Source organism: Herpailurus yagouaroundi, unplaced genomic scaffold, assembly GCF_014898765.1.
Source record: "Herpailurus yagouaroundi ecotype Mexico unplaced genomic scaffold, PumYag 215, whole genome shotgun sequence".
NCBI classification, from domain to species: domain Eukaryota; kingdom Metazoa; phylum Chordata; class Mammalia; order Carnivora; family Felidae; genus Herpailurus; species Herpailurus yagouaroundi.
This window is the reverse complement of record NW_024412446.1, coordinates 8,608,437-8,625,807: the sequence shown is the minus strand read 5'-3', so window position 1 is coordinate 8,625,807 and position 17,371 is coordinate 8,608,437. Positions and strand designations below refer to the sequence as shown.

General features: G+C 53.8%; 1 protein-coding gene across 6 annotated transcripts in view; it reads right to left on the bottom strand.

Annotated features, from left to right (window-relative positions):
• Positions 1-17,371, bottom strand: part of ABR (ABR activator of RhoGEF and GTPase) — a 185,136-nt gene that overhangs the window by 82,053 nt on the left and 85,712 nt on the right. For all 6 annotated transcript variants that reach the window (XM_040455450.1, XM_040455452.1, XM_040455454.1 and 3 more), the window contains exon 2: positions 12,264-12,448. In XM_040455450.1, coding sequence (XP_040311384.1) covers positions 12,264-12,448 — 185 coding nt within the window. The remainder of the gene's footprint in view (positions 1-12,263; positions 12,449-17,371) is intronic.

The window sequence follows — 17,371 nt, the reverse complement described above, 5'->3', positions numbered from 1 at the left end:
GCCACCACCCAGGTAGATCAAGTGAAAATTCAGGACTCTGGGTGGTGAGCCCTGAAGCTTCATACCCACTCAAGCCAACCCCCTCAACCTCCCACCAGCCCCCCAACAGTGTCTCCAGCCAGGGAGTCCCTTGGCTTTCTCCTCATACACACGCTCTCAATGATGCAGTGTTGGAGCTGTCCATCAGTGCACGTATCTACCACCAGCCTCCTTATGCACGCATCATATCCCCTGTCAGGTGGTAATGGCCTTGGCGGGGAAGGGTCAAACTCTTGGGAAATGAGTTCCAAAGGAATGTCAACTGTGCATCATCTTGTCATTACCTCTCCTTTCCACTGGGCACCTCAGCTGAGAACAGGGCCCCTGGCTGAGCCTCCAAGCTGGATGGAGAGTTGAGGGGAGAGGAGGGAAAAGAAGAATGGAAACAGTTTCTAATCCCAAATCCCCAAAGAAGTCTGTGGAAGCTCTGAGCTCAAGATGGGGCTTGTGCCATTTGCTAGAGCAGAGAAGCTGTCCTCACCACTGACAGGCTCCTCCCTGTCACCAAAGCTGAAATAGAGACTGAGGGATTTGGGGTAGGCTCTTTGGGGCCTCAGGACTGACAGGGCTTCACAGAGGCACACCCCCACCTTACAGCCCGCCCCCTCCCTCAGTCCCTGGTTTTTCCCTGTCCCTGCCCTGGCTGGGTTATAAATAGCCGGAGCACATCTGAAGGGCCCTTTCAGCCACAATTCCTCATTTGGTTTGGGCGGGCGAGGCTGTTCCCAGTGCTTGGGAACAACTAGGCCTGGCATTCCCCAGAGCACAAGTGTGCCAGCCCGGGGCTCTATGCCACAGTTTCTGCCTCGCACCCCGCAAGCTTCAAGTGCATGGCAGGACTGACCCACTGGTCAGACATACAGGTGGAATGGGAGAAGGGTCTAAAAGCCCAAGGGCTCCTCTGGTGTCCCTTCCCCCACCCAATCGGGGAAGCGCCTTCGGAAGTCTCCTGGAGTATTCCTGACTTCATTCCCCATGCCCCTAACCAGCAGAGCCAGATCAACACCCACTTCTTCCCCAAACCTTGAGACCTCTCAGAAGCTGCTCCCTAAACATCCAAGGCATCTCTGCTCCACCCCACCCCAGCTGGCTGGAAATTCCCGTGAGTAACTAGAATGCCCTTCCATCTCCATCGGGCATACAGACACCACTCAGAGGCCCTCAGTCCTCCCCCTGGGGGGGAAGTGACTCACAAGTCCCAGCAATGCCCCCTCCCTTTCCCCTACGAATGCCCTGAGCCAGCCCTGGACCTGAGCTTCCTCCCAGCATCCTCCACACTCCGCTGCTTCAGCCTGGCTCCCGCTCCTCCTCTCCAGAGAAGCAGCCTGCTCCAAAGGTCCCTAAACTGCCGTATCCCAAAGTCGGAGACCTCCCTCTCCCACTCCTTGGCCTCCGCAGTCTGGCCTTTCTCAAATCCCTCAGCTCCTGTAAGCCATGCTGGTGCTGCTCTGACCGCTCTGCTTTAGGCTGGCCCTCCTTACTTCTGCCTCCTGTCAGCATGGAGTCACCCATTCAGGACCCCGGCCCCAGCCCACTGCTCTCCACCATTGAAGAAGCCTTCCCTTCTTACTTCCAGGCCAAAGGCAGCCCATCACCATTTGTAACCCAGCACCTTGCTCAGCTCCAAGCATGACATTTATGCTGGCAGCTGGGTCTCCTCACTTGGAAGTCCCACCAACTGCCCGTTAACTCCACATACCCAGACCAAACGACCCCCACCCCCAACGACCCCCACCCCCATGCCAGCTTCCCCTTCTGGCTTCTCCACTTCTGTCGGCAGGGCCACCATCTTGCGACTCTTCCTTCCCTCAGGCCCCACATCCCTTTTACTGAGTCCCCTTCGTTCTTCCTTTTTTTTTTCCCTTTTCTTAAAGCCACCACCTGACCAAAGTTTGCAGCATCTCACCCCTGCACAGCCAGAATAATATTCCATTTTGAGTCCTGATCTTGCCTGTCCATCTATCTGCTCCCTTGTTTGTCCCTTCATACCCAGAGAAAGCTTGGCATTACAAACACAAATCTGGGAGACACAGCCTTTAGAGTGCTCTCAACCTATAGGAAGTGAACGACATAGGAACAAAAGAGACAGTGTCTCAGTGATCAACACAGCGGGGACATAGGACAAAGGCAGATTCCTGCCTCAGAGGAAAAGCTTCACAGGAGAGTGGCTTCTAAGCAGCATCTGGAAAGAGTTGGGAAAGAGGTGGCGCCTGGGTGGCTCAGTTTGAGCGACCAACTTCGGCTCAGGTCTTGATCTCACAGCTTGTGGGTTCGAACCCTGCGTCAGGCTCTGTGCTGACAGCTTAGGATTCCCTGCTTAGGATTCTGTGTCTCCCTCTCTCTCTACCCCTCCCCCATGCATGCTGTTTCTCTCTCTGTCTCTCAGAAATACATAAACGTTAAAAAAAATTAAAAAAAGAAAAAAGAAAAGGGGAAGAGTTTGCAGGCAAAGGGAGGAAGGCCAAAAAGGAGAACTTTCTGTAAGCAAACACAGATGGAGAAGAGAACAGAAAAGGGGCAGGAGGTGAACTTGGAGATGTGGCTGGAACCACGCTGTGGAGGGCAAGGAGCACTGATTGAGATTTCTGACATTTGTCAAGCCCACGCTCTCAAAGCCACCGATAGTCTCCTCTCCCCAAACCCCATGGCCTTCCCTTACACTCATTCTCCATCCCTCATTCTCATAGCCACTGAATCAATAAGTATCTATCAACTGCCTGCTGTGCACTGGGCATTCGTATCACACCCACGAACGGGACACTACGTCTACCGCCATGGAGCTGACGGGCTTGGGGACAGATTGACCGCTGTGAGCCACAGCAGTGCCAGGAGCGGGGCACAATCTCAGAACTATGGGGCTGAGGTACAACTCTCCCAGGAAGGAGAACACGGAAATGTCTATTGTGATGTTAAACGTTCACACCCTCTGACGCAGCAACTCCACTTTAAGGGCTTTTTCTGCAAAAACATTTCTAAGAGGGCACGAAGATCCGAAGATCCGTGTACAATGACATTCACTGCAGCCCAAGGCCAGAAACACCCAAATGTCCGGCAGAAGGGGACGGCCAAGTGTGTCAAGTGGACTGTGCATGCAGTCATGTCACATGGTAAAATAAGGAGAAGTACACAACCGACTTTTAACAGAAGTTTTGTCTGGAGGATGGCACTTGGGGAGGCTTTCACTTTCTACATTACATATTTCTGTAAAGTCTGGGTTTTCAGTGAGGTAATCAGGGAAAATAAAGAAGTTAAAAAAAGAAGTGTGGTAACTGCTCCGGCTGGGAAAGTAGAGTGAGTGGCAGCTCTCTCCACCTCACAGAGAGCACAAGACAGCTGATGCTGCCAAGGGGGAGTCCTAGAAGGTTCTCTGCGGGAGGTCACCTTGAAACTCACACTTGAAAATGAACAGGGGCTAGCCATGCCAGTGGGGGCGGCGGGGGAGGGCAGACAGGACTGGAGGAGGCACAATGAAATGAATTCAGTTGGGTGGCGAGTGTTCATTCAATAAGCCAACTGATGTTTACTGAGCATCTATTATGTGCCAGGCACAGTTCTAGGCACTAGCGTTTTCAACAAGCAAGCATTTGGTTATGAAATGGGCAAACCTCCATCTTGGAGCTCACATTCTGGTTGGGGGGTTGGTCAAGAGGCTGCAGAAGTAGGCAGCAGTCAAGTGGTCAGATCAGGCAGGGTCTTGGCAGCATTGCTAAGGGTTGGATTTTGCCAAAAAGAGAGAGGGAAGGGCATCGAAGAGTTTTAAGCAGGGAATGACAGGACCATTGTTCAATGGTCATCCCTCCCACTGACATCAGATTATTCTTTCTAAAACATTGCTCACTCGGTGCCCAGCAGGAAGCCACCAAATCAGCCCAAACAAGGGCAGTGGGGCCCCTGGCTGGTGATTCAACCAATCCAAGTGTTGACAACACCCTCTGAAAGGCCAGGCACATTCCCACCTCCAGGCCTGTCCTGGGCTTGAAGCCCCTTCCTCCTCCTCTCTGACTATCCCAGGCTCAAGCCCCACCAGATTTGCTGGAGCTCAGTGGGGCCAATAAGAACTGACCCCAGGGGGCCAGTGCCAGGAACAGACAGAGTCAGCTACAGCCAATAGATGGAAGCAGATTCATCATCTTCCTGATAATTGTGCTCCCCATTCTGCCTTCCCTTCTCTGTTATAGAAGTCACTCCAATAATCATATATAGGGTTTTTATATAAAGCAAATGTTGGGTCTAAGCCCATACTGACACTATTTATACAGTAAAACAAAAACAAAAACAAAAAGAACTTCCCTAGATTCTGGATATGAATCCTCCCTCTGCTTCTTGACGTTTGTGTGACCCTGGGCAAGTCATTCAAACACCCTGGGCCTCAGTTTCCTCATCTGTAAAATGGGGATAATCATAGCACCAATTCTAGGGTTGCAGTGAGGACTAGTCCATGTAGGGCAATGCCTGGCAAGTGTCAGCCCTTATTAGGCACCAGCTATCCTTTTTTTTTTTGGCAGTGGTGGTGGGGTGTGGGGAGCACAGAAGTGGGGAGCCCTAGCTCACTCTCAGCCTCACTCCCCACCTCTTCCAATGAACCCAATGCCCAGCCACACCAGACCATTCTCCTTTTCTCAAATCTCCAGAGATTTCCCCACATTCCAGAACTTACACAGCCCTCTTTATCTAGAACGTCCCTCCTGACCAATGCCCAGGCAGAACACTACCTATGAGGCTGCCTCCTACATGCTCCCCACCCTGATTGCCCCACCTGAGGTCACATGACTCCTCCCTTGGGACGCTGTACATCTTTCAAGGCTGTTGCACAGATGGCCTTGAAATAGAGTGTGTGTGTGTGTGTGTGTGTGTGTGTGTGTGTGTGTGTATGAGAGGGGTTAGGGGCAACCCCTGCTCATGCTAATTCCCCACAATATCTTGTAAAATGTGGGTACTCAGAAAATACTTGGTGAGTGGAAATCGAAGCTTACAGGGCAAGGCAAAGGGTCTCCCGAAAAGATAAATCAAGGTGTTGAGGTTGGATGGATGGTTCCTATGGAAACTGATCATATGATAAGAGGCTCATAGGGCCAAAGGGAACAGTCCTACCAAAGGAAACAGGTTGAAGGGGAGGAGGGGTAAGCACCCACTGGCGCCGAGTGGGCCAGGCATGGCTTTATCTCAAGTTCCCAGCACTTCCCTCCTTCCTTAGCTCACAACCCCCTGGCGGGGGGCGGGGGGGGTGTCCCGGAAGGTGGGCTTAAGGGGAACACCCTTGCAGTGGGGGCCAGGGAGAAGGGAAGGCAGACTGTAGCCAAGTGAGAAATGGCCCAAGACAAGTCTAACCTCCTTCCCAACACCTGGGCTCTCCTCTGTGTGCCTCTCCTCCCCCTGAATCCTCCACAGCGGTGCCCGCACCACGCAAGAATGCCACTGGGGGCTGAGCCCCCTCTGCCAGGACTAGAGCAGGGACAGGAGGGTCTGAGGGCAGCCAGAGCCAGGGACTCATGGAGAACTGGGTTCACATCCCAAGAGAGATTCAAATTCAACTATCACCTCTGGAACGGGTCCTCTGTGCAGTCCAGGCAGAACAAGGTGTTCTCGCAGTTACTATGTCACTTGGTCCTTGCGGTAGCCCTTCCGGACAGGAGGTATTTATTCTCATTTTCAGCTGAGGGTACCAAGACTCTGCAAGTTGCCCAAAGCCACACAGCCAGAAAGAGGTAAAAGAAAGGCGCAGAGGGCAATGTTCTGGAGAGAAAGCAGAGAGCAGCTGTGACGAGTACCCTCCCACTCACCAGGTGTGGGACCTTAGGTGAGTTGTGTAACCTCTTTGCACCTGAGTTTCCACATCTGTGAAATAGGGCAATAATGGTGCCTTGCTCACGAGGTCGTGGCGAGGGCTAAATAAGTTAATGCTTAGAAAGTGCTGTAACACAGTGCCTGCATTTCGTAAGTGCTATGGAAGTGTGTTTTTTTCTTTTCTTCTTCTTTTTTTTTTTTTAATTTAGAGAGGGAGAGAGAGCATGGGGGGAGGGAGGGGCAGAGGGAGACAGAGAGACAGAGACAGAGACAGAGAGAATCCCAAGCAGGCTCTACGCTCAGCACGAAGTCCAACCTGGGGCTCGATCCTACGACCCTGGGATCATGACCTGAGCCAATACCAAGAGTTGGATGCTTAACTGACCAAGCCACCCAGGAGCCCCTCTGGAAGTGTTTCTATGACCTCTTTTCCTTTTGCCACATGGGCAGGATGGTGAGGGGTCTGGAAACCCTCCAGACAGAAGCACCCAGTTGGTAACCCTGAGGGTGGCAGGCTCACCAGTGCATCATCCGTGTGAAAGAAAGCGCTGGCACCCACTAGTGGAGAAACTGGGTGACAGTGATGGAAAACAGTCCCTGGGGCAAGAGCCAGCCTGCTGGCCTGGAGGAGGTGCTCTGCCCTTCTGCACAAACCCCTTGCCTCTGGCCCCAGGGTGGCTCACTTTTGTGAGAGCACATTCTCAGGGGCGGGGCTTCTAGGGCGCTTAGTTCGCACGCAATTTCACCCCAGTTGGTGTGATTACATGTAGGTCAGTCCGCCTCCCTGCCCCACCCCTGGAGACTCCAGGGCCTCAAGTGCAGAGGATGGTCCTGGCTGAGCTCACCCTCACAGCCACAGTGCCCGGGACCTGCAGGAGATCAGCATCCCTTCACTGAATGTCCCTTTGGAAGAAGCGTTAGGGGTGGATGTGAAATCCATCACGGAACTCTGATCCCAGCATGCTGGCAGGGAGGGGCAGATGCAGACAGGCTGTGAGAGCTACAGGGATGCTCCGGGTCAGCCAGGTGTGGTCAACCACAGAAGGCCAGATCCGAGCCAGGTGTGAAGAGGGCACGGGCCAGAGAGGACCTGCTGTGGAGGGGGCTGAGGTTGCAACCAGGGCGCTATGTCTCCCTACTTCCTACTCACCTCCTTCTCAACCCAGACAAGCCAGGGAACCCCCCTGAACCTTAGTTTCTTCATCTACAAATGGGGTGGGAGCTCACCCAGTAATGGGAGGAGTTAGGAGGCAATGAAGCCCATGGGCTCCGAGCTCGCCACCTGGTAGCGGTGGGGCCCAAAGATCCAGAAACGGACAAGTAGGGGGCAAGGCTGCTGAGGCAGGACGCTGGAAACTTGAGGAGAGTCTGTCTCTGATTCCACTGGCAGATGGAAACTCCTGAGAGGAGTAAAGACCACGGCAGCCGCTAGCCCACCCAACCCAGGCCTCTAACAATGTCCAGAGGGACCAGACTGGGACACAATCTCACATGCTCTGGCTCTCCACCTGGCTCCTCCATTCACCTGGAAGCAACCTCAACTCCCCAAACCCAACCTTCGGAAGGGACTGAAGAAGGAAAGAGGGAGCAGAGATCTCCCGAACTTCATGCCCTGAGACTGCATCTGAGTCCTTCCTCCTTGGCCACTTGGTACTACTCAGTTCAGTTCCACAAACAGCAGGTGCCAGGAGCTGCGGAGGGGGGCCGTGGAAATGATCGGGGACTGGGGCTCCCGATCTCACGGGGCCGACCGGCCCCACAAGGAACGGTGCACTCTTCCCAAAGGGCAAAGGGCTCAGCGACGGGCTGTAAAACTTCACAAGGGAGGTGGTGTCCGAGAGACCTGAGTTTCAACAAATCTCTGGCCCCGCTGGCTAGTCTTGGATGAATTACATCACCTCTGCCAGCCTGTTTCCTCAACTGTAAGATGACGATTACCGCACCAACTTCACAGGCCCTGAATGAGATAACCTGTGTAAAAGGCTCAGCGCAAGTCCAGGCAGCTGTGACGAGGAGAAGCGGGTGGGGGAGATGGAAGGACAACGGTGACCGTTTCAACGCCCGCCCCCCCCCCCCCCCGCCCTTACTCTGGTCTCTCCCGCTGGCTAAAGTCTGAGCCCCTCCATCCGGCCTTTTATTAGATGCCTCTGACCTGCCTCTGGATACCCCCGGAACTACAGAACAAGTCTGACATTGAGCAGTCCCACCAACGTGGGTACAGACTCTACAATTTGCAAAGCACCCTGACACTGTCTCACGGAAACCTCATGACGGGTGTGGGCGGTCAGGAGGGAGGAAATTCTCAGTATCTTCCCTTTACAGATGAGTAGATTGGAGCCAGACAGGGGGCGTGGCACCCCTCAGGTCACACAGCTAGGCGGCGGAAGCCCGGAGACAACACCCAGATCTTTTCTCTGCCTTGTTTCCACTTTTTACCGTGTCTCCCAAGGGGGCAGAAGGAGGAGTCTCTGGCTTACAGGGAGCAAGCTTTTCTGTATGACCATGGTCCTGGCAGAGGAACATGTACCCCAACTTGTCAGCTGAGATCAAGAGTCCCTGCCCTGCCTTCCCAAGGTGAAATCAGGCACTGTCGGTCGAATCGAGCCACCAGTGACGTGAGGCCCTGGCCCTACTAAGGGGCTCTGCTCAGCCTGGGCTTGAGGGAAGGGGAGGGTCTGCAGGGCAGGGCTTGAGGTTTCCCCCGAGGCCTAGTGGGCTGCACAGCTGGGGCACACTGAAGACAAGAGCAGCAGAGCCAGGCTGTAGGGGGCAGGTTGGGGAGCGAGGAGACTGGGACACCACAGAGACCTGGCTCTATCTGGGCCACCATACCTGGCAGGAAAGGAGGTTGCAGAAGCAGATTCAGTCCTTGTCTAGCTAATGTTCATTAGACCAGGTCCTTACAATGGTCTTGGCTCCAAAAACAGGCGAGAAAAGTCTTGTGGGTCCCAGTCGCCAAGGGCTGAGCACCCACGGTGAGCCAGACCCAGAGCTGCGGGCTTCACCTGAGCTATCCCAGTCTCTCCCCAACAATCCAGGCAGCTGGTCCTATTTTGAGATGAGGAAAGTGAGGCTCGGAGGGGTCATGGCACTCATCCAGGGCCTTACAGCTAGAGAGTAGCAGGTGTTCACCTATCCAAAGCTCGTGTTCTTTCCGTTCTCTGGGCTGCTGCACGAGTGAGACTGTCAAGATTGTTACATTTATGTGTCACAACCTGACTGGGCCCAGACATTCGGTCAAAGTTATTCTGAGTGTGCCATGAGGGCATTTCTGAGTGAGATTAACATTTGCATCAGGCAACTGAGTATAGCTGCTTCTCTCTCTGATGGGGGTGGTGGGCCTCATCTAATCAACTGAAGACCCAAGTAGAACAAAAAGGCCTAACAAAAGGGAACTCTTCCTGCCAGTCAAGCTGAGACACGAGTCTCTTCCAGGCTTTAGCCTCAGACTGAAACACTGGCCCTTCTTGGATTTCAAGCCTGCTGGCTTTCAGACTAGAACTCACACTATTTGGCTCTGCTGGTTCTTAGGCCTTCAGACTCAACCTGGAACTATTACATCATTCCTGGGTGTCCAGCTTGCTGACTGCAGATCTTGGTACTTCTTGGCCTCCATAATGAAGTGTGCCAATTCCATGATCAAGGGCAGCTGGGTGGCTCAGTCGGTTAAGTGTCCGACTTCGGCTCAGGTCATGATCTCACGGTTCGTGGGTGCGAGCCCCGCGTCGGGCTCTGGGCTGACAGCTCAGAGCCTGGAGCCCGCTTCGGATTCTGTGTCTCCCTCTGTCTGCCCCTCCCCTGCTTGCACTCTGTCTCTCGCATTGTCTCTGTCGGGCTCTGTGCTGACAGCTTGGAGCCTGGAGCCAGCTTCAGATTCTGTGTCTCCCTGTCTCTCTGCTCCTCCCCCACTCATGCTCTGTCTCTCTCTCAAAAATAAATAAACATTAAAAAAAAATAAATCTCCCTACAGATATAGATAGGCATCCCATTGGTTCTGTTCTCTGAAGGACCAAACCTTAGGCTTCCCAGCACAAGTTGGCTGCGTACAGGGCTGTGAAATGCCTAGCTGCCAGAGGCCAGACATCTGAATACTTAGAACAATCGTCTGATTTGGTCCAAAAGTCCCCTTGGTTCCCAAGGCCCCAACAGGAAGCCTGGCAGGGAGGAGACCTGCCTAGCCAAATGAACAGAGCCAAGTAGCAAAAACCTTGGTTTTCTGTTTTGTTTTGTTTTGTTTTTAAACCAAAATAGCGCCCAAGTACTCAGGAAGGGGTGTGTCAACTCTCTGTGGCACCCCAATGTAAACAGCAATACTTGCAGAGTCCACTAGATGGGGCCAGTGACCCAGAGGAAAGGGCAGAAATGCAACTAACTCCAGGAAGGAAGGTGGGCCGGAAGGAGGTTCATCGGACTGGAATCTTCACCCGTATCCCCAAGTTGGATAAATGCTCCCCACCCCTACCTCGCATGACTTCTAGCCAATGGTGCAAAAAAATCAATTCCGGGGTTCCCAAGCACTTTAGTCAGTTCTCACTGTAGCATCTCTGGATTTCAAAGTCCTCAAAAAAAAAACCCAGTTAATCACTCGTGAGCCACCAAACAAAATGGGCAGCCACAAAGTGAGGAAAGTCACTGGCTCAAAACCTCAGAGCTCCAGGCAAGGGGGGGGGGGGGTCTCCCGTTGCGCCTGTGATCTGTTTCACTGGGAAAAGCACCCACTAGCACCTTTCACCAAGGAATCTAAGAATCGATGGGCAAGCATGCCAGCGAGGCGGTCACGTGATGAGGGAAGGACCCGAGGCAGGAAGCAAGGAGGAAGGCAGGGGGGCGGGGGGAGGCAGAGAAGGGGGATAAAAATGGCAGAGGCACTTCGCTTGTCAGCAAGCAGCTCAGTTTGGCCACACGTTCTCAACTCTCAGCCAGCATCTTGGCTCTGGGTTGGGTCCTACAGTGAATCTTCCTGCACCTGCTCACAGTGGGGTAACAGCTGAGTCCTCCAGGGGGCCTCTGAGCTCTGTTTGGTCAGAGACCTGAAGGCAGAGATGGGAAGCAAGAGTTTTAGCCTTGTTTCCTCTGGTTGGCCTCAGTTCACGCCCCAGAATACTCCCTCCATCACTAGCAAAAATCCTGCCCTGCACGTCGGAGATGGTGGACTCTCGCCTTCCTTAGGATGACAGGGCAACACTCCAGAATGCCAGCTGTGGGGGTCCTGAACCTCACCCGTCCCCTCCACCTCCCACCTGCCCCCACCATCCGTTTCCAAACTTGCACTGCCTGGCAGCCACGAAGCTCTGCCTCAGCCTCTGTTGCCATGGCAACAATGTGGCTTCCCTCAAGTGGGAAGCCGGTTGCCAAGGCCCTTGTTGCCAAAGGCTATAACAGCCACCCCAGTGTGTGAAGAGGGGGTGAGAGCTCTGCGGAGGGGTGGAAGGTGGCCAAGGAGGCTGGGAGGGAAAGAAGCAGGGGGTTCTCCAGAAATGGTAGAGTCCAGGCAGCCCTCCTGTGGAGCGGGGATTGCTGGGCCCTTCGGGAGGGGAACAAGTATCTCACAGCATCTGAGTGACTGCTCCTCGGGGTTGTTGGAGGGAAGAAAGGGGTCCCCCACAGAACGCATCTGGACAAGCCCTTTACCAAGCAGGACCAGACTCTCCATGCCCCAGCCCCCCAAATAGAGGAAGGGCTTTGATTCTCCCCAACTCCAGAAAAACAGCCCCCAGGAGCCCCTCTGCCTCACTTGCTCATGTGTCTCAGGTGCACACATACAAGCTGGGCCCAGACACAGCCAGTCCCTGCGGCCAGGAACGGCATGAATCACAAGGCTTGCAAGCCTCCTGGCCCGTCTCAAAGCACATGCTTAATATTCCTTGTAAAATGCTTCTCTTTGGAGCAGAGCTCCTATCAGCCGACAAGAGGAGAGGGGGACACCATTAGGGCTGATTCCCTTCCAGAGTCAACAGAGGCGGGCAGCATGGGGCGCCCTTGATCTTCAGGGAATGCTATGGAAGCAGCTCACTCCACCTCACAGAGAGCACGGAGACCAGCCTCGCTTTGCTGAGCCGGCATCTGTGCATTTACAGCCCACAGGCCATGTGCGCTGCTCTGGCCCAGAGAGAAGGGCCTGTCCCCTCCCCCAGGCCCCATCCTGCTAGAGGGGCTGGAAGAGAAAGCTGAGAGAGGAAGTGAGGGTGTCCAGAAGGCAGGGGAAGCAGATGGCTGGTAGAGGAGGCAGAGATAGGTGCAGGGGTGGCAGAGAGAGCAGCAGGTGGTGGTGGGGAGCCTAGTCTGAGGGGCCCAGGACTGGGATGAGGTGACAAGGGCGCCAGGTCCACATTTCCCCAGCCCTGCTCTCCCAGTAGCGTCCCAGGCAGGGCCTGGCCCACAACACCCATGCCTGCCTTCCCCGCCCCCCCCCCCCCGGAAGGAAAAGCAGGTGCACCTACCCCAGGCGCCAGCCCCTCAGGTGGGGTGGGGGAGATGCTGTCCCCGCCGCCTTGGCCACGGGCACTGAGCTGGGGCGACATGGTGGGCGACTCGTCGATGTACGGCATGGTCTCCGAGCCCTCCGGGGGCCCCTTCTGCTCCTCATTCCCTTCTCCGTCGTAGTCGTCTGCCCCGTAGCTGAAGTCTGAGACAAGGAACAAGAAAGGCCACTGAGAGTCCTCCACGAGGGCTGCCAGGGACTGATAGCGCAGTGGGCGCCTGCGGCGACCCCCGGCTGCCATGCCCCCCGGTGCGGCATGCACGGCCAGGCCCGGGCGGGGGCTGCGTGGGGGCCCCGGGCCTCGAGAGGGGCTGGGGAGCGCCAGCACGTCCTGGGGCTGCAGTTCAGGGGCTGCTGGGAGTAGGGGAGGAGCAGCTCCACGGTTGCCACCCGCCAAACAGCATGTCAGTCGTGGATTTCGAGCCGCTGTTTCCTCTGCCTCCTGCCTAATTCCAAGTCTAAAAATTCACAGTGGGAGCAGGAGGCAGGACGCTTCCAACTCTCCTCTCTGAGTCACCATTTTGCTTTTTATAGGGAATAAGGAGGTGGGGCGGGCCAGGCGATGTCACTTCCTGAGCCCCTCCTCCTTGGGTACCATTTGTACACCGAGCCGATGCCTGGTGTGGGGGGTAGAGCAGGTTTCGGGGCGGAGGGCTGAGGCACTGCACCCGGGGAGTCCTCACCCCTCTGAACGAGGCCCCTGCACAAGATGGAGCCCAAGACTGGCACAGTGTGGGCGAGAAGGTGGCTCTGGGGCCTGGCAGGGACGTGGTTTCACAGCAGACTCAAAAGCCGGCACTTATTTCTAGAATTTCAATGGAGGCTCCCTTCGGAGAAGAGGGAAGAAAGGGCTGCAGGGAAGTGGAGCTGCCGTTAACCCCCTTGGTGCTGCCAGCACCAACCAGGCTGCAGAGCCCACGCACATACACCCCTCCCGGGAACAGCGGGCCGGGCCCATGGGGGCATAGGGCAGCACCTCAGAAAGGCCCCCAAGCTCCACCGGTGGGGTCTCTCCTGCAGCAGCACAAGCGATCCTCTCACGGCTCCTCACCCCCTGGCTGGGCCTGGTCCCACCGTCCGCTCGGATTTCACTTCTTCCGGGATGTCCTCCCTGGCGTCCCAGCTCAGAACCACAGCACGTGGCCTTCTAGTGCCTCTGTTATCGTGCCCATTTGTCCCTGCACCTCTGGGGCAGGACCCGGGGGGGGGGGGTGCCTCAGTCACTGCTGTGTGCCCAGAACCCACGGGCGGACACGCGGCAGGATCTAGGGAAATGTGCGTGGAGGGAATGAATGAGCAGAGGAATGCACTGTCCCTCTCAGGTCTCAGGCTTGAGCCAAATTCTCCACGGGGCCCTGGCTCCTCCTCTTCTGTCACAACATACCAGCCCCAGGGCAGCCGGCAGCCTGAGAATGGTGTCAACAGGTCACCAGGGCGTCTGGCCACAGCTATACTCAGTCCAATCTGGCCCTTTGGCAGCCGAGAGCTTCCCCCAGCCTCGCTGCACCTGCTCCCTCTGACTTCCTCTCCAGTCCCTGTGCTGACGGCCCATTAAGCTGTCAGAGAACATAAACTATTTTTTTTTCCCCCAGAACAGGCATGCAAGTGAAGAGCCACTGTGATGTGTGTGTGCCATGCACGTGGAAATAGGGCTCACTGACCAGAGGACACAGGACCTATGCGTGAGGTTGGCAGGCGGTGAGCCGACTCTGCTATTTCCATGGGGCAGGAGGGAGAAAGAGAAGCCACAGCATCCATTCTGCCCAAGTCTGGCACTGTGAGGGGGCCCGGCTGTTTGGGGAGACCTACTCACTTTGGAGAAGCACAAGGAGGGAATGGAACATCACGTTAACCTGCCATGTCTCCTCCAGGAGGCTCCAGGCTCTCCTATTGGTGTCTGGAGTCACGGTCAGGGGTTCGAGCTACGAGAACCCTGACCCGGCCAACAGTTCAGATTCCAGCAGGCCGTGCTGACTCTCCTATACGCTGACCTGTGTTTCCAGGGGTCACAGGACCGGATCCGTTGGTCTTAATTTATTTATTTCCAAGGGGCAGAAGGAACAACAGGGAGGGTGGTAAGGCTCGCCTCTACCACACGGTCTGGAGTTGCCTGGGTCACGGCAAGGCGGGAAGGTCTCCGGTGGCCTTCCCTCACGTGTGCACGATTCAGCCTTATCAAGTGGTGGCCACGGACCCGCGTCTCCTGCTCCTCTCAACCCAGCCGCGTCTATACAGCTGTTCTCACCATCCCCTGTTTGCAGACGTCTCTGAGTTTCGGAGAGATTTGCGGCAAGGATCTGAACCCAAGTCTGTCTGTCTCCAAATGCCATCCTTTCCCCTTTGAGCTTCACTGACCTTCCAGAGGAATCTACTTCCGCAGCTCTCCTTGTCAGGGGAGGCTGACCAAAGTGGGGAGGGAAGGGTGCCAGCCATAGCAGTGGGGGAGGCCCAGAAGTGGAGAGAATGCATACAGAGCTCTCTGCAAATGTTCTTAGATGCTTTTCCTTTCGTTCCACCCTCTGTAAAACGCTGACAGCCCAGGAAGTCAGTCAGAGACCCAGAAGAGCCCCTACCAGGAAAAGGGATATAGAAGAAACCCACCCTCAGAGAAGGAAGGAGTCCTGGGGACTCAGGAGGATGGAAAACTACCAAGCACAGGCTTCAGTTTATGAGAGGCCATGGATAGAAAGGCTGAGTTGACCATGGCTTGGCCACTAGGTCTCAAAAGAGAAAAGTCAGAGGAGGCTGCTAACAGCCAATATCCATTTCCCCTCCTGGTAACAGAAATATCACTATATTTGGAGGGGCAGTGTGCCCAGTGGCTAGCTAAAAGACTACTTTCTCTAGTGGTGTGGGCCATGTGAATAAGTTCCAACCAATGAGATGTTAAGTGGATATGTGTGAAACCTTGAGGAAGGCTGCTAAGAAAGATTGGTCTAGCTGTAAGGTATGCCATTCCCCCCTCCCCTCCATGTTTCCTCCTTCTATTGCCAGTTTGGAAAGCAGATGGGATGGCTGGAGCTCCAGCAGCCATATTAAACCATGAGGTGATATTGAGGCTAGAAGCCAGCGCTGAAGGTAGCTGAGTGCAAAGCCAGGAACCTGGGCTGGTGATGGCACAATGAACTGCCATACCACTCCAGGACTGTCCACCTCCAGACTTCTTTTAGAGGAAAGGATAAAAAAATGCTTGTTATGTAAGCCACTATTATTTAGTTTTTATGTTATATGTAGTCAAACTTATTTATAACTGACCCAGATGATTTTCTTGACCTTCTGTCTGAGTGCTTTTCCTACTGCCTTCACTATTCTTTCTAAGTCTCCTTGGTGGAATCCTCTTGCTCTGCCCACCCCTTAAAAATAGGTATTCCTTATATATCCTTACAATAAAGGACCAGTAAAAAGGGACAAACTACTGATACATAGAACAACAGAAATAACTCTTACAAGCATTATGGTAAGTGAAAGAATCCAGACACAAAGGAGCACATCTTGTATGGTTCCACTTACATGACGTTCTAGAACAGACAAAAGTAATCTATGGTTGAAAACAAACAGAAAATAGCAGTTACCTCTGGGGTTGGGGTAGGGACAGCAGTTGATTGTAAGGGGCACAGGGAACTGTCCGGGGTGATAGAAATGTTCTGTGTCTTGACAGGGATTTGGGGTACACAGGTTGACGCCTCCATCACCTTCATCAAATACATATACATATTTCACTAAATATTGGACACTAGTTAATGATATCCACGCTTAAGTGCTGCAGGGAAGAGTACTGCTGTCTTCAACTTACTCTGAAACACAGGAAAAAACGAGATGGAGGGGCGCCTGGGTGGTTCAGATGGTTAAGAGTCCGACTCTTGGGGCGCCTGGGTGGTGCAGTCGGTTGAGCGTCCGACTTCAGCCAGGTCACGATCTCGCGGTCCGTGAGTTCGAGCCCCGCGTCAGGCTCTGGGCTGATGGCTCAGAGCCTGGAGCCTGTTTCCGATTCTGTGTCTCCCTCTCTCTCTGCCCCTCCCTCGTTCATGCTCTGTCTCTCTCTGTCCCAAAAATAAATAAAAACGTTAAAAAAAAAATTAAAAAAGAGTCCGACTCTTGATCTCGGCTCAGGTCATGATCTCACCGTTCATGAGTTCAAGCCCCGCATTGGGCTCTGCCCTGACAGTGTGGAGCCTGCTTGGGATTCTCTCTCCTTCTGTCTCTCTCTCTCTGCCCCTCCCCCGCATATTCTCTCTCTCTCTCTCTCTCTCTCTCTCTCTCTCTCTCTCTCAAAATAAATACATAAACTTTAAAAAATAAAAAAACCCAACAATGTTAACCCCCCTGTAATCAAAGAAAATTGATTTTGTGTGGGGTGGGTGGGGGGGGGGGGTTGTGATTGTTGCTATTTTTCTATCAAATCAGCAAGGTTAAAAAAAAAATACCCAAAGTTTCCAGGGAACAGGTACCCTCAGAGACTTGTGGAGGGTATGGGGGTACATGGCTGGCTTGGGTGGTGGAGTGTGCAACTTTTGATCTCAGGGTTGTTTGAACCCCACGTTGTATGTAGAGATTACTTAAAAATAAAATCTTAGGGGCGCCTGGGTGGCTCAGTCGGCTGGGTGTCCGACTTTGGCTCAGGTCATGATCTTGCAGTTCATGGGTTCAAGCCCCAGGTCGGGCTCTGTGCTGACAACTCAGAGCCTAGAGCCTGCTTTGGATTCTGTCTCCCTCTCTCTCTGTCCCTCCCCTACTCGTGCTGTCTCACTCACTCTCTCTCAAAAATAAATAAAAACATTTTTTAAATTAAAAAATAAAATAAAATCTTAAAAAAAAGAGAAACTCTTGGAGGGTATGTACACCTGGGACAGTTTGTCTGAATTCAGTTTGGTAACTGGTTTTGAAAGCTCTATTTGTTGGCAGAGCTTTTAACCCAGCATAACCCAAGACTATGTCCTCAGAAATTAATTATAAGTGTATCTAGAAATAAGGTTACAGGTTATTAATCACAGGGTTCTTTATGATTGTGAACTATTAAAAACAACCCAAATGATTAATTATGGGGAGCCGGTTGAGTAAAGTATGGTA